The 25547-nt window shown below is 46.0% G+C and overlaps 1 protein-coding gene across 5 annotated transcripts in view; it reads right to left on the bottom strand.

Moving 5' to 3' along the window:
• PBX1 (PBX homeobox 1) overlaps positions 1-25547 on the bottom strand; it is a 316529-nt gene that overhangs the window by 86172 nt on the left and 204810 nt on the right. For all 5 annotated transcript variants that reach the window (XM_032650184.1, XM_032650154.1, XM_032650161.1 and 2 more), the window contains one exon: positions 3725-3969. In XM_032650184.1, the coding sequence (XP_032506075.1) occupies positions 3725-3969 (245 nt within the window). The remainder of the gene's footprint in view (positions 1-3724; positions 3970-25547) is intronic.

The raw sequence follows: 25547 nt of genomic DNA, 5'->3' as shown, positions 1-25547 counted from the left end.
CCAGAAAGCGGACGCTTTCTGAAAGGAGACGTCCCAAGTTCCAGGGCAAAGGCCCTTCTGGGAGCAGCCTACCCAAGAGAAGCTCTCTTAGAAAATCCTGCTTGAGTTTAAGCAAGACTTGAAGCCTCCTTCCTGCACTTCTCTTCAGCCCACCTTCTTCTCTTACTGCTTCAAACTGGATTTGGCCGCCAACTTCAGCAACGAATGTGACTGGGATTTTAAGACTTTCTTGGCTGTGAGTGGACCTGAACCACCTGGGTTCGGCCTTAGAGACAGCCTTGTCAATGCCCTGGCAGCATTATTCACAAAAACTGAAAAGTGAAGAACTCTGCAAAACTACAAGAGTATCGTTTTTTAGAATAGCACTTGGAACAAAATTCAGGTTTCTGGATATCACGGTTTTATCTATTAGAATATGCTAGCTCTTAAATACCTTAGCTTCCAACATGATCTGCTGGAAAAGTGTTTTACCAGCCCCTTTTAATGAAGAAAACAATTTCCTTCTTTTCTTTTGAATGAAAGTCTCTAGAAGCCTTCTTTATCTAATAACCTCAGGGTGAAACAATGGCTGACTCATGTTGGGGTTCTTTTTGGGGGGGAATGGGGGATGGGTGAGTAGGGTTATGGTAGCTACTTACTGGAAAGCTAATTGATCCTCTGGTTATCTACCATCACCAAACTAAAATCAAAACAAAACAAACCGAAACAACAGAATCAACTCTTAAATAGTCAGTTTGGTAACCATCTAGGTACTACTGAAACAGAGACTGACATTTTTATTAAGGTTTCCTATTTTTAAGAAATCTCCCGCAAGGAATGCTTACAGAAAAAAATGAAGAAGATCTATCTCTCAGACATACTAGCTAGAAGGTTAATGGCATAATTTCCTTATAATCTGCTATTTACTATAATTAACAATACAACTAATATTAATAAATTATTAAGCACATAGAATATGTTAAACAGTATTCAGTTCTTACCCAGAAAATGCCCAAAGAAATAAGGAAATGATTTTTTAGTGTTTTTTAAGAATAACAAATACAGACTACTACTACATTTACCTGATTTGCTCTGTACTGATGGAGCTTTTCCTTAAGCTCCCAATTTCCAGCATGATTATTATTTAGAATAGGTAGATATCTATGAGAAGTTTCTGAAGAAGAATAGTTCTTTTATCACTAGCCTCTCTTAGAGAGCATCAATCTAGTCCATGAAAGTAACAGAGAGGTCAAGCCGGTTACTTCATTGTCTACAGACGTCCACACTTGTTCCATATTAAGTGCGGCTGGCTGGGTATTGTTCCAATAAGAGCCCTTGGGCCAAGGGTCAAAATCTGGCTTCCAGGGCCAACTCTGTCCCTCCTTTGGATGTGTGACCCAGATACATCACCTAACCTCTTTGACCTCCAGTTCCTCAGCTGTATCGAAATGGAGATGATGACAGTACCTGTCTGGAGGACCCAGCCTTAAAATTACCTTGAGGAACAAGTGCAGTTAAGTTGACAAAAGTGCTTTAGTCATTTTGGATGAGGATGGAAGAGTGAGACAAGGGGGGGTTAAATCAAGGAAACAGTCCGTTCGTCTATGTTGCTGGCAACCTAAGCTAAGAAGAAAGCCAGTTTTAAACACCATCCAGCCTAACATCCATTCCAGTTGTGGGTTTAGGGAGGAAGCCACACTCGTCGTGTACGCCTGGAGTTTGGCATGAGTTAACCTGGATACTAGGTCGAGATAGGTTGTTACGCCAGAGGCCAAGCTTAGCAGTGAAGGTAAAATAGGGAAAGCACAGAGTAGGAAGAACCCAAGAGGCCAGCTAGGGACCTTGTCAGCAAACGTCCCCATGTGTCTTCCCAAGTTATCCCATTAGTTGGGGCAGACTCTGAACCCTAACATGATGGCCCAGGTGGGGAAGCTGTCATAGATCAGCCAGCTTACCTGAGCTCAGCCTCTCCTGGGAACTGAGGAAATAAATGTCTACATGAGCCTACACCGTGTTAAGAAAGTTTGTTCTTTCCCAGGAAGGTGGAGGGTGATGATCCACAGGCTCTTACCACAAGATTGCTTTTATTTTCCTCCCCTTGAACCCTCCCTACACCTGTCTGATGGCTGAAATTCACCACGCTTGGCTTCCAGCTTCACACCTTTTTCCCTCATAAAAGAAGGGACTTTGTAGAAATCCATTTCAAAGGTAGAGAGGAGTGCAATAATGAAGCTTTCTTCACTTTAAATTTTAAAATGCCTATTTCTATTTTAAAATTTAAATTTTCTATTAAGTGTGCATTTGCCTTCTACCTAGACAGTCATAAGTGGACAGTACAGGATCTTCCACTTTTTGCTTTTTCTCCCCCTTCTTCTGTGACCCTTAAAAAAGAAAAGAAAGCCATAAACCTAACAATTCAATGGAAGTAAGTTAACTTAGAACTTCAGGACTATGTCACATCCAAAGAGATGACAACAAATATATCTATAAATAATGGGAGGGCAGCCTGATGTTAAGGGACTCCTAATAAAGTAGTATTGCTCATACGGACCAGCGGAAACAATACTGATATTTAAATTCACATGTGGGGTCTTCCCTGGTGGCGCAGTGGTTAGGAATCTGACGGCCAATGCAGGGGACACGGGTTCGAGCCCTGGTCCGGGAAGATCCCACATGCCGCGGAGCAACTAAGCCCTTGCGCCACAGCTACTGAGCCTGTGCTCTAGAGCCCGTGAGCCACAACTACTGAGCCCACGTGCCACAACTACTGAAGCCCACGCGCCTAGAGCCCCTGCTCCGCAACAAGAGAAGCCACCGCAATGAGAAGCCCATGCACCGCAACAAAGAGTAGCCCCCGCTTGCCTCAACTAGAGAAAGCCCACGCACAGCAACGAAGACCCAATGCAGCCAAAAATTAAATAAATTAATTAATAAATTTAAAAAAATTCACGTGTGTGTGTGTGTGTGTGCGGGGGGTCCTCTAGTAGAGAGGGGCGCTATTATAATTAGAATACTGTACAACATTTATATACTGTTCTATGACTTAAAGCCTTTCTTAGCCTTTCCTTCGTATGATTTTTATGGCTCTTTGATATCCTAGACTCCAAATCCACAGCTCTTTGCCAAAACCCCCCAGCTTTTAGGGTATAGTATGTGGACCACTGGATCCCAGAGACCATTTAGTGGAGTGTTAGGACTGGAATTCAACTTTGTCTGACTCCAGGGGTCCCCTGAGACCCTCTACTCTTCTTATAGCGGGAGGCGTGTCTCGTATTGCATACCATATATAAAAAGCAGAACATGTTTGACTCCCATTTGAACTGAATCTAGGTAGAGCGAGGGACTTTAGTGTTCGTTCCCATAGGATTCCATGAGCACCATGACCCTCTGCTCATGACCCTGAGAGCCCCGGGGCTGCATGCGCACAGGGAAACACTCCAGAGCTCCAGGAACTGAGTTTTCCTTATATTGACTATGGATGTTTTCTGAAATCATCATTTACAACTTCGACTTTTTTTTAATGGCTTTATCTCTAGTTTGTCTGGGTTTTCAACAGTGGACACCAAGGACTCGGTGGGCTCAGGTTCAGCAAGTGGCTCTGGGGTGAGGCCAGAGATGCTGGACCCCAGATGTCAGTCTCCAGGAAAGGCTGCCCGCCTCGGCGCCCACAGCCCTGAGTTTCCTGATGCCTCCGTCCTTTTCCTGAAGGGCTGGGGGGGCCCAGACCCCACAGGGCTGTGGTTACCTGCTCGTATTTCTCCAGCTCCGTGTGGTAGATTTGTCTGATCTGCGAGAGTTTGGCTCTGTAATCAGAATGCTCCACCGAATTGTCGGAACCGGCGCCTCCAGAAGCTGCCGCCGCCGCAGCCGCCGCGGCCGAGCCGCCACCCTTCTCTGGCCCGGCCACCCCCTCCGCCAGCAGCATGTTGTCCAGTCGCATCAGCTGGGGGTCTGTTGGCTCTTCTTCCTGCGCTCCCCGGATACTCAAAACTGCGGGAAGACCCAAAAGAGTGGGGAGGTGTTAAGAGTAACCCAACGAAGCAAAGTTTAACAACAACAAACTCCCAATGTATCGTTTGGCTAAGTCTCAAATTACTTGCAATATGGCATCTGAGCAATGGGTTGGAAAAAGAGAGGAATTGGGGGAGGAGAAAATGCAAGGAGAGATTTGCTTTGTTCCCCAAGTTAATTATATCCCATCATATGAGGTACCTAGCATAGTCCAATTGATGGAGGCAGAAAGTAGACCAGTGGGTACCACGGGTTGCGGGGAGGGTGGGGATAAGAAGTTCGTGATTAACCGGCACAGAGTTTCATTTGGGGAAGATGAAAAAGTCCTGGAGATGGATGGTGGTGATGGCTGCTCAACAATGCGAATGTACTTAATGCCACTGGACTGTCCACTCAAAAACAGTTATAATGATAAGTTCTAGGTTATGCATATTTTATCACAGTGAAAGAAATTTCAAATCTACAAAAAAATTAATGATAGCAATATAATTTTCACTTTCATCCCCAAACTGCCAAATTTTAATTCAAGGAAAAGCATTTCCTTCTTCATTTCTAATTTTAGATTTCTGTGAGGTTGTGGTTTTCCACTCATTGACTTTGTAATATTCGATCAGCCTAAATTTTCACCTCCAAAATAATCTAAGCCAGGCAAATCCAGTTAATTTGGAGTGAAGTGTTAAACCTCTCCCCTGGACTAGGGACTTCCATCTCCCCACATTGAGATCAATCTGTTCCAGGTGATAAGAACTCCATCCTGGTACAAACAAGGGTGAGGTCCTTTTAACAAGCTGTCTCAGGGATTCAGAGAAGCCGGTATTCTGATAGGATGGAGAAGGCTCAGCTCTGTTAGAGGCTCTGCTTTTTATTAAAACACCATGACCATTTGTGGGGGACGAGGGGGTGATTTGGACTGAAAGAGATCAAGTGATTTAGTAAATCAGCAGAAGAGCTAGGCAGTCTCTTTTTACTACCTTCATACAACCTGCCATAAAGTAAATCACTCATCTGAGCGCAGTTTACTTGTCAACAGCCAAGTCTTTGTTGAGAGCGAACACGAAAAGAATTTCCAATTAAAAACAAACTGAGGGTAGGAAAAGGAGGAACACGATTAAAGACAGAGGAGAAGGCGTCTCATGCCGGTTCACATCTTGGGGATGGAGATGGCAGGGTCTACGCGGTCTGGTGGGTATGTGAACACTGGTGCAGCCAGAGAGCCCAGAGCTGTTTCCAGCCAGGATGCATCTGGTGAGCACCACGGGGACGGTGCCAGGTGCAGTTGTCTCCTGAGCCCTAGCAAGGCAGCCCCACAGGGTTGTGACAGGGAAGGTGGATCTGAGCTCAATCCGAGGGGACATGTAGACATTCAGGGCATTTCATCACGTATAATACCAGCATAACTGCTGGCTGTGTCCACATGCTCCTGGCTTCTAACAGGCATGACAAGAAGCAACCTTGGAAGCTGTTTCAAAGGAAAGCCCGATTCCTGTGCTAAAAGGAAAACGGCAGCTTTGCTTTCATGAAACAGGAGACAGTCAAGTGGAAGGTCAAGCCATGTGGACCAGGGCTGGCGGTTAGGAACACGAGGATTAAAGGCACGGGGTAGGGACACGTGCCCCCCACACCCCATGAAGTAAGAAAGGACGGTAGGAGGGAAAGGAGGACGTGGGGAAGGCAGTTAGCTAGGGAGGAAAGAAGGAAGTCCTCCCTGACGCCCAACAAGCCACACTTCAGGACCCAGGTTCTCCTCTTGCATCTGAATTTTTAATATTTTGCTGCACTAAAAGAAAATTGCTACATTGTTAATGGCACAGGTTAGGGGATCCTGGAGGTTTATTTTGTGGACCTTTTTCCAATGACATCCTTTTTTTGTAATGGGAAACTGTCCCTTTGATCTTAGAATAATAAAGATTTAGTCATGTTATTCAGTTCCTCGAATTTATTTACTCAGATCTACAAAGCCCTCAGAAGAACATATCACTAACAAAGGTTTCCTTAAGAAAGGAAACGAATGCAGTACCCATTTCCTGAATACCAGTCCCTAAAGGTGGGGAAAAGAATGTGACCCCGCAAGGAGCTAGGCTTAGAGCCCAGGAACCCTTCCTTCCTGGCCTGTACAGCCCAGTGAATGCTTCCAGATGAGGGCATTTACGTGGGGTTTATGGATGTTTCTGCAGTGAATTTTATTGAATGAATTTTAATTACCAACGACAAATATCTATGGGCTATTTACAAATGAAAAAAGAAAAAGAAGATCAACTCTGAGCCATTCTGTAATTGTTGCACTTTTGCTTGATCATTAAAAAACTGGTGCTGAGGCAAAACTTGACACTAATATGGCCAGTGTATCCCAGAAGAGGCTGCACACTTTGGCTGACGGGAAACCTCCCCAAGATGCTGAGGCTGGTTAACACCGGAGCCGGGCAGTGATGCCTCCAAGTGCTTCTTCCTCATCACTCTATAACAATCCTTCCTGACAGATCCAGCACTGAACAGATCTTGTGATGGTTTCCGGTCGCAACAATGGTAGCAAAGCAAAATATAATCATGTCATCTTAATGGTGAAGACGCCACTTTCCTAGGGCTACCTAAACACTGCGTTACCTGAGGTGGTGATGAGCATCGTCAGACAGCACCTGTGCCTAAGACTGACCTGCTCACCCCATTAGCTTGCTCCTCTAGCAAAGTTCAATTCGTTGTGAGAGGAGAAAGAGAGGCAGAGAGACAGGCATGCACAGACCAAAGTGCTGGCACTAGTTCCTCCAGGTACCAGGTAGGTGACTAGGTGGGCATGTTCCTACTAGTATTCCCCATGTGTCCAATATTTACCTCTGAGAATATTTTCCCTTTCCAGCCTCTCTCAGTTGCACCCACGCCCATGCCCCACTTTTTCGTTTAAACAATCAACGGGAAGCACGAAACGTCCACACAAACTCTGTACACCTACCTAATTCATATTTTTCTTGGTCTTGAAATCTAACTGGTTTTAAATGAAATAAGAGAGCAAATTGCTAAAGCTGGCCAAGGACACTGAAAGGATACAGCGTTAACCCCCTACCCACCAAAGAAGTTCCAGGACTAGCACAGAGGGTGAAGCCGTAATCTATACTGACTCTTATTTTTTCCCCCCTCAGGTACGAAAGATACATTTAGTTGGCGGGAAAAAACACACACGCAGAGTAAGAGTGTTATCATTTCGCTTAGCTTTTATATAATTTGATGAATCCTGTAAACAAATACTCTTCAAAAAGAAATTTGGATTCACTGAGATTTAATATAATTGATTTCTAAATGTGGCCAAGAAGAAATTGGTATGCTAGAAATACAATGTACCATAACATCAATGGTGCTTGCATTTATATTCAGAGTTCAGGACACATAAATTGGCCCCAAACCAGAGATCTGAAGAAAATAAAAGAACAGAAAAATGTGGAAAAACAAAAAACCCAACAGTCTTCTCCAAATTACACCCTTTAAATTATACTCAAATGATTGTGAAAATAGAAATTTCAGAGTATGTGTCAGAACCACCATCATAACTATCCACACACACACACACACACACACACACACACACTCACACACACACACACACGATATAAACAAAAGAAAACTTTCTTCTTCCACTATTTTACATGGAAGATTCTGGTTCTGAGGGTCTTGGACTGTGTATGTGTGCTGGGCAGAGGCCCGGATGGACCAATAAACAACACTGCATGTACAGGTTTCTGCCCAGAAGGAGCAGCATCCGTACCACTATAAAAATGGGTGTTGGGGCTTCCCTGGTGGCGCAGTGGTTGAGAGTCCGCCTGCCGATGCAGGGGACACAGGTTCGTGCCCCAGTCCGGGAAGATCCCACATGCCGCGGAGCGGCTGGGCCCGTGAGCCATGGCCGCTGAGCCCGCGCGTCCGGAGCCTGTGCTCCGCAACGGGAGAGGCCACAACAGTGAGAGGCCCGCATACCGCAAAAAAAAAAAAAAAAAAAAAAATGGGTGTTGAGATTCACTGGTACGAGAAACTGTTCGGCCAGGGAGTTAAAAAAAAAAAAAAAATCCCACCAACATTAAATAAATAAACGAAAAGGCCGATATGTCTAAGCAGAGTGATGCTACCCATTTACTGCTTGAAGCCGGCACTCTGGCAAGTAGGAGACAAAATGATTATTTAAAAGCTCCTTTTTTATCTCTGTAGCACCACGCAGGTCTCAAATGAACCTTTCGCCGGAACACCAGAGATGTTAACACTCACCCTCCAAGATCCAATTTCAACCAGCGGAGCTGTTACCTAATCCAGCAACCATCACATATGATCAGGTTCCTGCTCCCCTGATGGGTGTCCTGCGCCCTCCCTAGCCCCCGCCCCTCTATGCTCCCCACCCAACAGCTTTTACTGAAACAGGTTTTAAAGGGAAAATTCCCCTATTTATGCCAGTACATACAGGGTTTTAATAGTCAGATCTGTACACTTCCACTGCCAAAAATGAAATCAACTGTGGTGGATTTGCTCTCCACGGAGCGTCACCCAACAAGATATTTAACCCTTTCGGTAATCATTCTTCAACAGAGTTTCCTTCTCACAAATCTAACCCCTCATGGAAGAGACCGGCCAAGACAGGTAAGTGATGTATATAGAAATTGTCACATGCCCTTTAAAAAGCACCTGATGTCATGGTCTACCTTGCTGCCATCACTGGCCCTGGGGTTCTTTGGTGAACCTCCCAAGATAAGGAGGCTGTCAGAGCACTGTCGGAGCTGCTCTCACAACTGGTCTCCCGCTGTTCTTTATTTATTTTTCTTCACACAAGGAGAAAAACAAACCGAACCCAAAGGCAGTTTCCGAGATCCTTGGCAGGAGGGCCACGAGCGGGTTGTTTTGTCCTTGGCTGAGCTGTGACATGGATCCGGAGCAGCTCCAGACAATGCCCACTAGAGGGCACTCTTTCTTCACCAAGGACTGGTTGGACTGGGAGGGTCCGGCTGTTTCCTGTCCCAGGTTATTTCAGAGCTGGGGAAAATGCCCCCCGCTTAGATTCATACTTCCACGTCTGGGGCAGGCAGCAGGGGAGGAGGGCAGATCTACGGAGAGGGCTGTCTTCGGATTCGGACAGCAGTCCAGGGACCCAAAGCTGGGCTGAGAGATACAGAGAGATGATAGAGATAGACAGCCAACAGACAGGCGGTTTGGGAAAGGGCATGAGGCGTTCTCCCCAGGATGGGAGCCCTCACACTTTCTGGCCAACCTCTTTGCTTGATTTGAAGGCACAAGACTTAACCTCCATGCAATTGTTCCACTGTCCACGAGCTGTTCGTCAACATACATGACCAGGAAAGCTGGGGGAGGGAAGCTCTGCCAGCCTCACCCCCAGCCCTGCTCTGCCATCTCCCGGGGGGTCAGAACTTTGGACACAAGTACTGGGACAGAAATCCGTTGTCCTTGCATTTTTTAGAAATAGAGCAAAGTGCCTGCCTCCTGAAAATATCACAGTTAACACCTTTTATTTGTTCAGAAAGTACTTGTGCGCGATGAATTGCATCACCTTATAAAACATGAAGGAATATTCCAAACTTAGAGAGTAGATAACTGCAGGTTACAAAGGCAAAGTAATTTCCCCCAAATCAAAGCAAACGGGACAAGCCACGACTAGAATCTAGGTCTTCAACTCTTAGATGCTTTACCCTCTACTACAACGTTAGGATTCTGACTGTCACAAATGGTAGCCAAGTGGATGCTATTTCAATTCTGCATATGTGTGCGCACATGCATACACACACAAACGCACACACAAACTGTCTTTTGAGGCCTAGGTCACGACTGACACTCTAGGCAGAAGACAACCAGGTATGAGGTAGGGAAGGAAGTTGTTCCTACTGACTTCTTAATTTCTTTACAATTTCCTCCAAATCTGGTCCTCTTTAATTACTTCTTGCCGAGTGATAGAATGCCCTCTTCCATCTCAGCCAGAAGAATCCACTTACTACAGTCCCATCCTATTTCAAATCTCAGCTCAAAGTCCTTCTCCATGAAACCCACCCAGACAACAGCTAAAAAGGAGCTCCCCTGCCTCTGAGCCACCAGGGCAAGTACTATCTACACCACAGCCACAGCACATCTCAGAACAACCAAGGTCCCACCTGCCGCCTTGAGAGCAAGGCTGTGAGCTTCTGAAAAGCAGTGACAACCTGTCCTACATCTACGTATCCCCCCCTATGACCACACAGAGCCTCTGGCACTGAGCATCTATTCAAGCGTCTCTTAATATATGAGAAAAAGGGAAGGAGGGAAGGATGCAGGATGGTACTCTCCCATGCTCTCTGCCTCGGTCCACTGTCCTTGGCGAGGCAGTTCCTTAGATGGGCTCTTTCTCCCTCTGGTCCAGTTACAAGTTGGACCAGAGTCAGCTACTGGTAGAGGGCCTTTCCCTCTGTCACCTCTTCCACCCCCACTTCAAAAATCTGTCAAATCAACCTGAAAATTCTAAGTAAGAAAATCTACACAGTCATTAAGCCAGAGCCTCCGGAACGCGCAGCCTGGTATGTCCCCAGTAAGCCAACATTATCCACGATGAAGGCTCTGGGTTTTGGGGAGAGCCGGGCACATGACTGGTACCTGAGGAAGAATTCCTGGGAGGGCTGACAGTGGCCCACAGTGACGGGGCCACACATACCACGTCACCCGAAGTGAGCCCTCTGAGGAATGCTCAGTTCACTTACATCACTAACGGAGGGCCTCTGAGGTGCCAGGAATGAGGTGGGTGCTGGGATTTCCAAGAATCATCAGACATGGGCTCCGGCTTCAAGAAGCCCAGGGTTTAGACTCCTCTAGTCCCTTCTTGCACGCTACACCAACTGCCCTGAGGCCTGCGGTGGGCGCATCGTGTTGTCAGAGTAGGTGGTTGGCAACCAAAAAAGTCCCAAGGGATACACACCCTCTCTTCCTTCCTCCAGTTTCCTTCATTTCCCACAAGCACATCTGTACCCACAAATCATAAATTCCTAGCTTGAGCTGAAAAAAATAACGACGACATAATTTGATTCTTCTGAACCAAAGATGGGACCGACATCTGATGTCAGTGGCTTGAAGCTCAGGGTAGTATGTCCCAATGTTTTTCACCCCCAAATTCTCAACCCCTTCGTTTGTTTGATGGACAAGCGTTTTTGTGTGTTTTGAAAAGAGTCTGTCCAACCAACAAATGGAAACGATTAGCAATGTGATTTCCTGAATTTTACAAACCAGCATTAGAGATGGCTGTCAGTCAGTGCTTCTGGAAAGCATGGAAGAACGAGTTACCACCTGAGTGGAGACCATCCAGCCTAGACGGAGATCTCTGAGGCTACAGTTGCCTGGAGCAGATGTGTCAGATGAGAAGGCCAAGTTCATGGAGACTTCAAGTGTGACAGCCACCCTTGGACTGCCAGCTGTTTGTCTCTTAGCCCTTTAGAAGCTTAGGGACACCAAGGTTGGGACCCTCGGGTCTAGGGTTTCTATGGCATCACCAGGGGTTTAGACATGAAGATAAGATGTCTTCTAGGCCTTTCAACTTTTCGTCTTGGTTTGTTAGGCAGGTAGACCAAGCAAGGAGACTTGAGGGCTTTAGTCAGTTGACAGCAAGACTTTGAGATTCCTCAAGCATTTCATCCCACAAATATTCATTGAGCATCTCCTATGGTACCAGGCTCTGTGCTGAGTTGCAAAATAAAATTGGTCGAGCAGGGACCTTAATGATACACTCATTTTTTCACACTTACCATCCACTACTACGTGCAAGGCTTTCTGAGAAGTTTTAGGGCAGGAGGTGAAAATCCAAATATATAACACTCTCGAGATGGTTTTACATATTTTTGTTGTGGTGGTGGTGGTTTATATTCTTGGGTCTTCTTTAGAGAAACACGCCTTGCTTTTCTTGTCATCCCTTTTTCTGGGCCAGGCTTTGGCAGCCCTGGTCACATGCATTTTCTACTTCTCAGGAAACACTGGGGCATGGATCCCGATCACACGTCCCCTGCTTGGCACACAGAGCCTCCTGGGCCAGCTGGCAGACAGCAGGCTCATGTGCTGGGCAGCAGACTCCTGGCCTTCCTGGACAGGTGCCGGCTGCCTGGGTGAGGGGCATTGGGCCTTAATAGCTCTAGCTTGGACTGCTGCACGGGGAACCCCTTGGCCTAAAGAGTTATTTGCAGAAGTTGGTAGGAGGGCATGAGGTCACACTGGGCTTGGCCTCAGACTGCCATGCTTACGGGGGTGAGAGAAGAAGAAAAGCTCCCCGGGGAGGACCAGCACAGGGTGCGAGAGGCCCAGACGGCACCTGGTAGCTCGTGATGCAAGAAACGGTTTCCTACCAAGTTGTACATAAAAAGCATGAGAAACTGGGAGCCACTGGTTGGCAGCTTGCTGTGCAATCCCAGAGATGCAAGCTTCTCCCTACAATGGTAGCTTCTCAAGGACTTGACCACGGAGAGAGAGAGATTGCTTACTATTCTCTTGCCTTAAGAGGAAAATGTTCTGTAGCTTGGAGTCTCAATTAGGCACCTAGCACATTGCCTGCAAGTGTTAATTCATGACAGATTTCCTCTCCCATTAGATTTCAATATCCTCCCAAAGTGTAAGGGCCCAAGCCCTCTTCTGTCAGCTCTGTAACATGGCACGAAGGAAGAACACTGGTACAAAGCCAGGTCCAAGGTTCCCACTGCATGACCTTGCCTCCCTTAAGCTCAGTTTATCACCCGACAGTCAATAATAATATCAACCACACCATGATTCTTATTAAAGGATTAAATAAGGTTACTTTTACAAAAGCACATGTCCGTGCTTGGTAACTGGTAGGTTTTCAATTGTTGGTTAAATCTAAATCAATTCCATCGATAAAGGTCCCTTTGGGAAGAATAAGAAAGCAAGATAGATTTAGGGTTAAGAGTTTGGTTTTCATGTATTAGGAATCAGCAAGGCAGAAGGAACCAGGCTAAGTTAATGAGTGTACAGACATACACACACGCACACACGCGCACACACACACCCCCTACCTCACTGTGCTGTGCTTCCAAGGCAAGCTCAGACTGACACCATCAAGCCCAGGAAATCGATCCTCAGCTCAAAGAATACATTTCAAAACGTCTTCTTCTTTTTCTCCTCTTTCCCCCTCTTTATGTTCCTTTCTTGCTATTCTTCTCCCAAGCACATTAAGAATCCCACTTCCTCTGAAGCCTGGTGCATCCCCTCTTTACAAGAGCCCCCGGCTTTAGTCTACCTGAGCCAGAAAGCATCCTGACCCGGCAGGGCTCACACTGTAAGACACAATCCTCCTAGAAGGCTGAAAAGACCCTTCAGGGAACCACTCAGCTCTGAAGCAATCTCACCTTGTGTCAAGACAAGCTAGCCTGGATGTCCTCTTTAATGGTTGCTTTCAAATTTCCATTAAAAAATAAATAAATTATAACCAGAAGGGAGCAAAGATTCTATTCATGATCAAGGTTTGAAGAAATGTGTTTCAGTTTCGACTTTTGGGTGGGATTCAGACCTCACAGTCATCCCTTTCTGCCGGGGCATAGAGAAACTCCACACTCAAAATATTAAGATAATTGGATATTGCCACATTTGTATCACGTGTGATCTTATCATCTTGACGTAATTCCACTGTCTTAGGACTACGAATGCTTTTCTAGCTCCTAGTGACTAGCAGTGACTTGCACATTTTCAAGTTCAATCATAGCAGAATTTTTTTTTTTTCCTCCCACCTTCCAAACGATTTCCTCAGAACTAAGTTTGAAAAAAAGAGCATTTTGTTCCCACAAAAATCTTTCCGGCTTTTGAAAATTACAGAATAATTCAACGGCAGGGTTCCTAATACAATGTGCTGTTGATTTTGAGGGGTCCTTACAGAAGATAGTGATAACTTAGCTAACTTGTTCCATGATTATTTCCAATTCCACAAATCACAGAAGACGCATACTTCTACTAATAGTACACATTCATCCTCTGGAGGAGGCTTACTCTCTAACAGTCGGGAAAGGGACACCTCTGCCAGATGACCTCCACAGACAGAGGTGTGCAGACCAAGGACAGAGGGATGTCATTACAGTTGGCAGACAGCAAATTCTAGTCAGGGTCAGACACAGGGCCTAGAATCAGGAAATGAGGTGAAACATTCTGGCTGTCTCCATTCCTTCGGCCTCTTTAACTTGGTCCTTCTACTTCTCCCTCCACTGGAACACAATTTCTTTGAATCTATAAGAGGATGGAAAAGACTCGCTGAATCTCAGGACTACCGTTACCACTGCAACTAACACCGATAATAATAAGATCACTTCATGTAAATGTGTGCTTTAACTCTACTCATAGTCTTCTTGAGATATGAGATGTGATGGAGCATGTGTCTCTCTCCTGTATGGGACCTAGGAGAGGCGGCAGCTAGGAAAAGGGCCTGGCAGAGAGCTTTGGTACAAAGATGAAGGAAAAGGATGATCTGCTGGTTTCTTCCAACACATTCCTCTCCATGGACACAGAACACTGATTTTTAGTTAAGTTCAGGGTCACTGGGAGGAAAGACAATTTCCAGCTTCCCTTGCAGCTAGATGTGGTCATGCCTCCAGTGACAAAATTCCAGTTAGTGATAGATGAGTAGAAGATAGATATAAAACTCCTAGGAACGTCCTTAAAAAGAAGGAATGCCTTTCTTGCCTCTTTCTCTCTTTTCCTTTTGCTACCTGGAACATGAATATAATGGCTGGGGCTCTAGCAGCCACTCTGGGCCATGAGTTGGCCTAGGGAACAGAAGCCACACTAGAGAGAGAAACCAGATAGAAGTTCTTATATCCTACAGACCAGTCTGTGGTCACCTTCAGACTATATGAAAGTAATAGAGAAATAAACTTGCATTTTGTTTAAGCCAAGTTGTCTTGGGAGTTGGGGAGGTTTTTGTTTTGTTTATTTGTGTTTGGCAGCTCAACCAATCTAAGCTAATACAAGCTATTAAGAAAAAAGGAAAGAAAGAAAGAACTCTAGAAGGCAGAGTGATTTCTTGTTGGGTAGAATGTTACAGAGGAAATTAGAAAGAGGCAGATTTAATAACTAGAGGCAAGTCACAGAAAAACCTGAGAAGCCACTGGGGAGAATTTCTCCCTGCAAAAAAAGAGAAGGTTTAGAACAGACAGAAAAAGTCTTGATCATTAGAGGGGCCTCTCTTGGGTATCACTCAGGCTATTAGCAGAAGTGGGAGAAGATCTGGGAAGCCTGGAGTTTGGAGCAGGGGAAGGAGAGGCCTCCTGGTCAGGGTGTTGGATGGCCTGGAGGAGTGTAGTCTGAACCAGGAAAGAGAGGGGTGGGTGGTGAGGGGTGGCTGCGTGTGGAAACCAGCCAAGAGTAGTCTGCCGCCTCTGTGACGAAGGAAGCAAAGTGGGGATTCCATCTTGACCAGAGGAAAGCTAAGGCAGGCTAAACTGTCATCCTAGAAGCAAATGTAAGAGCAGTTGCAATATGTGAGACCAAGTTCTAACAGATGACTTTCGGCTGCTGGAACTTGCCCACCTACATACAGCTTGTATTGGGATATTTTCCTTACACCATAGTAAAATAATGTTTGTACTCTAACCAGCCTGCCGGATTTGCCAGCTCCAGAGAACTGGAAGAGGGACACAGGAGAAGGGAAAGAGAAATCCCAGTGCGGCCCACTTAGAGAAGAAATCACCTCCATTCGCATTGGTGGTAGCAGAAATTCCCCAGCGGAAGGACTCCGGTCTATTTATGGGCATCCCAGGTCCATTTCAAAACACCTGCCAATTAGCTTTCCTTTTTCCATGACCACAAACAACACCTGTGACCCCAGACAGTCATCTCACAAATGTACACAAGGTCAGTCAGGGTCCTTCAGGGAGAGTACGTGAATGATCCATCACCACTCTTTACAAAAACCACCCGAAGCACATGTCTTGCTGCTAATGAGTCGCTGGTGTCATTCTCAGACACCAGGGGCTGCAAACTGCAGGCAAACAGGCTACAGGAGAAGCAAGAGGCTTTTTCTGCTTCTCAAAACTTTCTGGGTAGCCTCTGAAAGCACCAAGTCTTTTACTGATGAGGAAGGTTGGAAGGCAGGACAGGCTGCTGGCTGTGTCTAGATTCTCATCCTGGGCAAGAGGATGAGAACGCTGAACAAGAAATGCTGGTTGTGGTGGTGGAATGGGGGGAGGACGCTGAGATGATGAGCTCCAGATTGCAAAACACGCCTTCAGTCATCACTAGCCTGGTCTCACTATAAAAGAGAAACATGGGGACCAAGAAAGGTCTTGGCTTAAGAGAGGCGTGACATTTCTGCTCTGGGGAAGAGTCCATGAAGCCATCATTTCCAATCTTTCCCGTCTCAGCACCTGTGCCTTTCCTTGGGGAATGAGCTCCGCGGTGGCTCTCAGCTCCTGGGCTGTCCTCCATGGTGTCCCCTCTTCCCACCAGAGTCCACGTGGCCAAGATCTCGAAAATATAAACACCTGGCAGTCAAATGGGTTTCACTTTTCTTGCACTTGAGTGTAAGCGTTCAAATTCTACCCTGAGCAAGCATTCTCAAATGCCGATTCAAGTTTCCAGGGGGACATCTTAAAGGAGAAGTCGATTTCAAGTAAATGATTGCAACTTATCGAAAATAATGTGCTACTTAGCATCTGCGGCAAACATCCTGGCAGGCAGCAAGGGGAAGCAGTGCTGAAGCAGATGGGAGCGATTAGGCTCTGATTTTCAGTCGGGGTTTTTCTTGTTGGTGTTGCTTTTACATCCTGGTAAAATCAGGATGTAGGGGAGAGAAGAGAGAAGGGTTCTCTGGACCATTCCTTCCTTCTGTGTGCTTGAGATGGAGCACCCCCCCGCTCCCACCAAGAACTCTCACACAGGAGGTGCCCTCCCTCTGTGGGGAGGTACGGTGGTCATCATGACCATCATCATCAAAAAGCATTTAGCACCACGAGGCACTCACTAAATACATCAACGGTTGACAGAGAGACAGATGATGGAGATCTTAATTTTCCTTTAAAGATCTGACTCCCTGAGGCTGGGCCTTATTTACTGTGGTTCTTACTACACTTATCTGAAAAGGTATCTTGTTTTCTCTTCTACTAAGTGAGCCGGCATCTCTCCAACCCACAAAATATCTCTTAACTGTCCCACCAGGCTGATGTCACCATGGTCCTACTCAGGCCCCTCCATGACAGTACATCACTGGCAAAGTGCATCTATTTTGCTGAGGACACGGAGGTACAGAGTGCTGATTGCCCAGCAAGTCCCCTGCAGTAAAGAGAGGAGACTTCATCAGAGGCCCTTACAGGACCTCGTGCTCTTTGGGGTAACAGATACACAGTCATCTCAGAAGCCAACTTTGCTTTTCTCTTTGGGAGCTGCTTGCTTTCCAGTGACACTCTGACTCTGCCAGACTGGTCATGTCCACTTACGTCTAGGGACAGCCTTACAGCTCCGTTACAACAAAAATCTCTCAGCCTGCACAAAGTGTTGCCAGCCTGCACAATTTCACCAACACGGCCATCCCAACAAGGACCCAGGCTGGTCTCTTGGTCAAGCAGTCACTCAACAAACATATGCCGAGTATCTACTCTCTGCTGGGTCCTGTATTTCAGCTGGAGAGACTCGACCAGAAATAAGAGAAGTCTGTAGAATCATGGGGAAAAGAGAAGCATCGGCTGATAGCACAAAGTGAAAGTAATAGGTGTGTGGACAAATGGTACGGGAGCCATGGAAACAGGGATATTTTCTTGTGGGGGAATGAAACTTCAAAGCAATTTGCCAAAAATAAGCTCATTTGCTTGTACTCTCACCTGAACATTATGGGGTATTATTTTTTTTTTTTTTTGCGATACGCGGGCCTCTCACTGTTGTGGCCTCTCCCGTTGCGGAGCACAGGCTCCAGACGTGCAGGCTCAGCGGCCATGGCTCACGGGCCCAGCCGCTCTGCGGCATGTGGGATCTTCCCGGACCGGGACACGAACCCGCGTCCCCTGCATCGGCAGGCGGACTCTCAACCACTGCGCCACCAGGGAAGCCCCATGGGGTATTATTAACCCCTTTATTCGGATGGGGGAATGGAAGCACAGTAGCTTCAGAAGGGCCCATGGGCACACAACTAGTTCTGCAGTGGACTCACTGCCAGGGCCTTCCCTCTACATCCCAGCCACCTCCAATCTTAGCCGGGCCGGAGCCGTGAAGAAAGCACAGGGCTGACCCAGGACGCTAGGGCCTGAATTAGCAGCTGGCAACTTTCACAGGTTGGAGGTCAGTGTGAACTTTCATGCTGCCTTTTGCAGAATTTCATTTCCTCTGCTCTCCTGAAAGAGGCTAAACCGAGAAAAGCTACTAACGACACACATGTGGTTTTCCCAGCTTCAGTGCCCTCTGCCCTATTATGTCTTAAAGTAAACCGAAAAGTCACAGAGTTGTTCATACACCAAAACCATCAGTTTGCAGTTGTGCAAACCTTTTTTTTTTTTAAGCTGAATTTGTCTTCACTTCTTGTGACAGGAGATGTAGAAGTGAAATTTAAGGTGCTGTGCCGTTGCTGTTTGGTAATGTGTGGAGATGGGTTGCTGGCACGTGACCTTGGTTTCAAGGTTTGATATCACACAGTAGGAGACACCTTCCAGTTCCAGGTTCTGTTCCCAATTTGCAAAGCAGAACTGCAGGGCCATCTCTCTGCCTTCATATGCTACCAAATGACACTTAGACCCATAGAAAAATGAGGAGAAAGGTTCTTTGACGTCCTCCAATGAAAGAAGCGCTTGGCACTCGCATCAAGATGGTTGAATGTAGTCTTCTCTCTCTTTTTGAAATTAGAGATCGTTCAAGTCTTGTTTATAATATGGGGTATGAATGTGGAATAAAAGCAAAATTAAAATGTAAAAAAGATGGCTGAATGTACATATATATGTATATATATACATATATATATTCATTTTGCCTGGATAAAATTAAAAAGTTATAGAATTATTCTCAGCCTTTCCTTCTCATCTTCAAACATTACCTCAAACCCATTATGGAACCATGACAACGTAAGGAAAACAACTAGCTAATTAAAAAATTCTGTAAACCAATGCAAATGCTGTGTATGCCGTTTCCCCCAAAACCGACTTTGGTTCCTGGAACCCTGAGGTTCCACTGACCTCCACGCAAGGCCAATTACTTGGATTATTTTGGCATTTATTAACTATGCTAGTAAAAGCTGTTTTAAAAAAGGATGGGGCACGGTGGCATTTGAAAGTGGCTGATGTAAGCCCTATACAGGGTATAAAACTACTACTTAGTGCTAGCTGCCACCTAATGGTTTTGCAGGGGTGGGTGGACCTACACTCTTACACTTTTAAATTCCCTTTTGTTTTCCTGCCCCAATCTAAATACTTTTGCTACTTTTGCTGCTGGTCTTAAAACTCAGGACGGCAGCAACACATTTAAGATGAGACAGTTGTCCAGCCTTGAAGTGACAGGGATGGAAGGAAATATGAACAGAATAAAAAGCAGAGATCTTCTTAATTGCTCTCTGCCTTACTGCTATTCATGCAGCTCTGTGTTTGGTAGGACCCTAGACTCTCAAAAGGCATTAGTCTGTGCTTATGTCCCGTGAGAAAATGCTCACAGCTAGTTCTGCGGTCAGAGGCAGAGTCTCTGGGATTGCAGGATCACTGTTCATTTCTTCACTCTAAAATAATCCTGAGATTATCTCAAAGATGCTAAGGTGAATTTCAAGGTATGGTTTTCCCAGACAATTATTTTTTTGATAGCCAAGCATTTACTCAGTTCATGTGTAGAAGTGGAAAGACCCCATTACTTGCCCCTCCATCATCTAAGTGACAGCACCCACACTCTGTCACATACACACTGGGAACATAGGAACGTACAATCCTGGGATCTCGTGTAGATACCCTGTCTTAAATTTTAACTGAAATTTAGAAGTTCAAGCCATGCACACAATGATGGGTATACTAAAGGCATACGTTTATCATCCCTTAAAATTAAAGAAGAAAAAGTTAATCAATGCATGTCAAAGAAACTTTTCATTGCTGAAATTAGACTTAAAAACTTTGCACTCGCTTTCCACAGCTCTGTGTTACTGTACGACAACCCTCTGTGTGGATCCTTCTGGATTTTTCCTAGGAGTATAAATTAAGTCCCGAAGAAAAAGAAATCCCCCAAGGGGGTACAATTTATCCATTTGGAGACTATGCTGATCTTTAAAAGACATCGATTTCCCTAGAAAAGGTAGAGAGGGAAGGAGAGATAAAATAACTCTCAAGATGTTTGTGGATCAAGAAGCATTACCCTGGGAATTCCTTGGAGGCCCAATGGTCAGGACTCCTCGCTTTCACTGCCGAGGGATCTCTGGTTCGATCCCTGGTCAGGGAACTAGGATCCCAAAAGCCATGTAGCACGGTCAAAAAGAAAAAAAAAGAAAACAGAAGTGTTACATAGACCAGATGTCCAGTGGTTAGGACATAATACAGTGGCCCTTCCTCCTAAATCATATGTCACAGTGTCCTTCCTAACATGTGACTTGGCTTTGCGGTGTTGCTGTCCTGCCTTTAGCTGGCCATGCCCTTTACATCAAAGGAAACACCCATGTCCCTGGGGATTTGGAGTCTCTGCTTCCTGGAAAGAATAGCAGGAAAGGTGCATAAGAAGGAATACACGTGCGGTGAGCTATGATAAATAGCTAACAATTTACATTTATTCTTGGGTACAGCTCTTCTTTACTGAAATACAGTAATTAGGTTATTCATTCATTAAATCAAAAACATCACTTCTTGAGTGCTTACCACGTGCCAGGTAAGTACTATGTGTACTGGGGACACAGAAATAAAAGACAAAATGCCTGCCCTAAAGGAATGGATGGTTTCATGGAGAAAAGCTGACAAATAAAAAGAGCATTAAAATGCCCTGGTGTGGAGGAAGTTTACCCTCCAAAAGGCCTCTGCTTGTGATATGATCACAATTAAGCCGTGTTGACATTCATCCTAATTTCCTTACTCCAGCAAAGGCTGTCACATATTCAAATACACAAACAGACACCAACATATGCTGGCGCAGTGGTGGACCAAAGCCAGGGACCAGGTGTTCACATTTACCTGTAACTGTTTCAGCCTCACCTCATCCCCACGCCGTTAAGCGCAGCAACTGCTTGCAGGACTTAAACAATTAAGAGCCACTATTAAAAAGAACCTCAGCTCTGCAGCTGAGGACACAACACCCCCACCCTCTCTCCCTGAAGAGCTGCTTCAGTGAACGGGGTGCGGGTAGGGGGACCTCGAGAGTGCAGCCAGCATCCATCCCACCAACATCCCCCGGCAGACAATTGTAACAAATGCACTTCCTCCTCTGTGAAGAATCAGGGCTTCATAGCCTGCACGCAAGCCACAAGCTGCACACCAGACCAGAGATGGGCTGGGAGGGAGAGACAGAGGTGGTTTTAAGGCTTTTGTGGCTTTGAAGAAAACATCTCTGAATGTGAGAAAGCGTTCAAATGGTCTCTGCAGGCATCCTGGCCTTGTGGTTGGGCACTCTTGGGTCTATGGCTATTGAGTTCATCTCAGGCTCAACTTCATCCCACCGTATTCCTCTCTCACTTAGCCCTCGAGACACCCTACCACTGGGATGGCCCTGCAAACCTCATCAGAAACGTGAAAAGTCTGGGGCAGTGATCTTTCACCCTTGATCTTTGACAGGGCGTCCTGAAGGCAAAAGTCTCAGACTCTTAAAATCTTATCTGGTTCCTTCCGGTACCAGAGAAGAAAAGTAAATATTTAGCCACGGGCGCAGAGGTTGAGGGAACAGCAGCTGTAATCAAGACTCTGTTTCTCACCCCTCCCAGATCCGAGGTGAAGCCTGATCCCCCCCACCCCTCCCTGACCCCTCTATGCAAGCTTACCCAGGGCAGTAAAGCACAGACTCCAACCAGCAATAATTCCACATATAAACAACTCTTGCTAGGCATGAAGCACACACCAGACAGTAATCAGCTTATCTAATAGAACAGGCCTCTTTTCCTAACGTAGAGGAGGATTAGTAGGCTTGAATTACAGCCGTGAAGTGTAATCAAGCCCTGATCGACACTGGCAAAGGATACTGTATATTCCTGCTGGGCCACGGGTTGTTGGCACGATGTGGTATACCTACAGGGGACGGAAAGGAAATGCTTGCGATGGTAATGACTCTGGGAGAAAAATTAGATTAGAGCTGGTGCCCATGGCCTCCCTCTACCCCTTCCAGTCTTTGGAAGGTCTTAAAGTTACTGCATTTGAACAGATTTTGCAGGTCCATGAAAAATATACTCTCCCCCTAAATCGTAACCAAGGGTGAACTCCTCCCTCGCTTTTGGTCACAGAAGCCACTTCAGCAGTATCTGTGACACAGAGCCCACGCTGTCTCTAACCACAGTGAGGGCTACGGCGTGGTGCTGTACAACTCACTGGGGGCTGGAGGCGCAGGGGGGACACGGCTGACACGGAAATCACAAAGGAATTTGTACTGGGCCTCAGAAATCCAAGGACGTATTGATAATTTAAGAAACTCATTCTCACTTTGAAGATGCTAAACCAACCCAAACCAGCTAGGAGCTGCCTTTTCTATCTCCCGCCACAGAGACTTCTCATCTCATTTGGGAGGCCAGCATTTAATGACATGCTTGTGAAAAGGACATCTTTATTTAGTAAATTCCATGAGAGGAGACAAAACTTTTTTTAAAAAATCTGAATTTGTTGAAGCTTCCCAAAGGACCCTGTACCTGACTTAAAAAGGAAAACATCTTACTTAAAGTTTATTTTCTCTTGCTCTGTCACTTCTCTGTGAGGAACTTCCTGTCACATCCTCTTCAGAGCAGCCCTCTAAATTCAACAAACCGGTGGCCTTCTCTTCTAAAGGATAAAGAATCACAGTCCCCTTTGAAATTCTTCATCTGTCTTGCCATCTAGCCTTTTCTCCTATTCGTGTTTCTTAAAGATCAAAGAATCCAAAGTGGACCTAACATTTTAGGAAACTGCCTCCGCATAGCATGAGGAATACTAGGAAAATCCCTTCCTGACCTTCCTGAGTCCTGGACCTCCCTCTCGAGGTGGATCCACTGCACTGACCCTGCAAAGATGCTGGTCACCTCTGCCCTGCCCCCAGAGGTTCCTCAACAGGCCTGCTTCTCTCTCATCCAACCTCACCTCAACTAATTCTTTCCAACACCTGCTTTTCCATGTGTTTCCAACACCTAATTCTTTCCAGTACACTTAGCAGGTGTCTCATGGCGACTTCATGAATGCCCGCTAGAGATAATCCACAGGTGAGGAAGGAGAAGCAAGGTGGGGGGGGCGGGTATAGGTAAAGGCTGTAAAATGATGTGTGTGGACCACTAGTCCTGCCCTTCCCATCCTCTTCCTCACCAGCTTATCCCTTAAGACACAAACCCCCCAAAACACTCTCCACACTTAAACACAGCATGGAAATCCCACAGCAGAGATGTTTTAACTCTATGGTCTCTGACACGAAATTTTGAAGCCAAAACTGTCAGACTCTTCAACAATTGATAAGTGCACAAAACTAACGCTTAAAGCAATTGAATAGACTACAGTATAACTGCCAGTACACATGAGATACACATGTGCCTGTAGGTAAATGCTGAGTTGAGCGGTTTCCCCAGTTCTGTCTATCAGGGGGCAATCTATCCACCAAGACTTGAAGATAAGAGGCAGCGTCTTTTCAAGGGCAGTGAGTGGTAACTGTATTTAAGAGCTGGGTCGGGGAAGAAAAGAGCTCTAGTCAATGAGGGACATGTGCTGAAGATCCTCTGAGAGATGAAAATTCATTCCAAGACGCAACCAAAATAATTCTAGGGTTCAAAATTGTGCTGCCAACACAAAGGCTGAGAACCACTGCTCTTAGTGAGACAAAGCCACCAAAGGCAAGAAGGAACCAAGCTCTATCGAGAATGTCCTTGGTGATGAGTTAAGCTGACCTGACCTGACGTTAGCTTTGATAGCCAAGGAACAGTTCGGGCTGAAGCCTGGAACTGGATGTGATCAGCTCTGAGAAATCAGACACTGAGTATGAAACGCCTCTCTGGGTCTGAGTCAGCGGCATCTCCCCTCTGACAGGCCCCACCACTTACCTTGAGCTCGGCGTGCACTCAGGGGTTGCCTCAACGACCAGTGCCGCTAGCTCAGCTCAGACTTCCAGCCAGCCTCTGTGTCATCTTTGGGGCCCTCCAACTGGCCTTTCAAACCTCATTCTAATATCTCCACCCAGAAGAGTGTGCAGGGCTGCAAAGTATTGTCCCACCATGCCAGTCCTCTTGAGGGGTAGTGTGGGCAGGGGAAGGGGAGTGGGCAGTGCTGTTCACGAGCCATCCTCCAAGCCACATGTCCAGTTTCTATTATAGCTTTCCAAATTGATATGTGATCCTGATAATGAGTCGCTCTTTGCACCCGAGTGAGTTAACACTGTCTGCAAAATGGGCCCGTTGCCTCTCCCTTCCAGGCCTGGTGTGAGCTGTATCGACACACTCCCCCAAAGCCCTCTCAAATTTATTTTCCCAGCTGACATCTTATATTTTCCCATCAACAAGCATGCTGTCAGAGTGGCTTGTCAGTGGTGTTGCATCTCTGGCTAGGATTTAAAATGTCTAAAAGGATTTTAAACCGTATGCTCTTTTAAATACAGACTTTGTTAAATTAAAAAAAAAAAAAAATTGCATCGCTGAACCCCAAAGGTCTAATGGCAAAGAATTCGCGTAGAGTAAACCTGTTACAAATTACATCCTGTGGGGGAAAGCATTGCATAATTAGAAGGTGTTGCTGCTGTAGGCATCTGTCTGTTGAGTTTCCTATCTGTAGCTAAAATGAATCTTGTGAGAGCCACCAGGTGCTTTCGTGAACAAGGGTGATCTGACAGAGGCACAGCTTGAGTGCTTGAGATCAGTGGGGTTTTTCCTATTCTTGGGGTAGGGCCCAAACTTGAATTCAGCCCTACCTTGCCCTACACAGATCTCGGGTTTCTACATTCCATTCTCCTTCCCTCATGTTCGCCCAGCCCCCCTTCCGGCCTGGAGGCCCGCTGGGTCTCAGGCAGACAGGTCTGGCGGGGGCAGATGGGTAATTTTTCCTTACAGCTTTAATGGCTGCTATTAACAATAAGTTGCCCTGCCCTACTGATGGCTCAACTTTCAGCTTTTTCTCTGATTGCCTATGAGTAACACTGTGTCACATGAGCTGTGTTTAACAGAGGTGTAATAAATGCCAAAGAAGAAATATTACCCAAAATAAAAAATAGTTTGTCCCCGTGTGGCCAGGATCTCATGACTCACAACAATGTTCATTTCAGCTTCCAGCATAATTTCCATTTGCATTTTTTTTTAAGGGTCTCCGGGGGCTTTAAAAAAGCTGTTTAAGAGAAAAGACAGAAAGACTGTAGTGATTGTCAAGTTTGGGGATTTCTGCGCTCCAGAAAAACAGTTGCTGCCTGCAGACAAGAGACAGACTGACAAGAGAGGAGAACCCTATGGACACCGAGGACAGAGAGAGGCAGGCAAGAAGCTAATTACTGATGGTCTG

This window comes from Phocoena sinus, chromosome 1, assembly GCF_008692025.1.
Source record: "Phocoena sinus isolate mPhoSin1 chromosome 1, mPhoSin1.pri, whole genome shotgun sequence".
Lineage (NCBI taxonomy): Eukaryota > Metazoa > Chordata > Mammalia > Artiodactyla > Phocoenidae > Phocoena > Phocoena sinus.
This window is presented reverse-complemented; position numbering and strand designations above follow the sequence as displayed.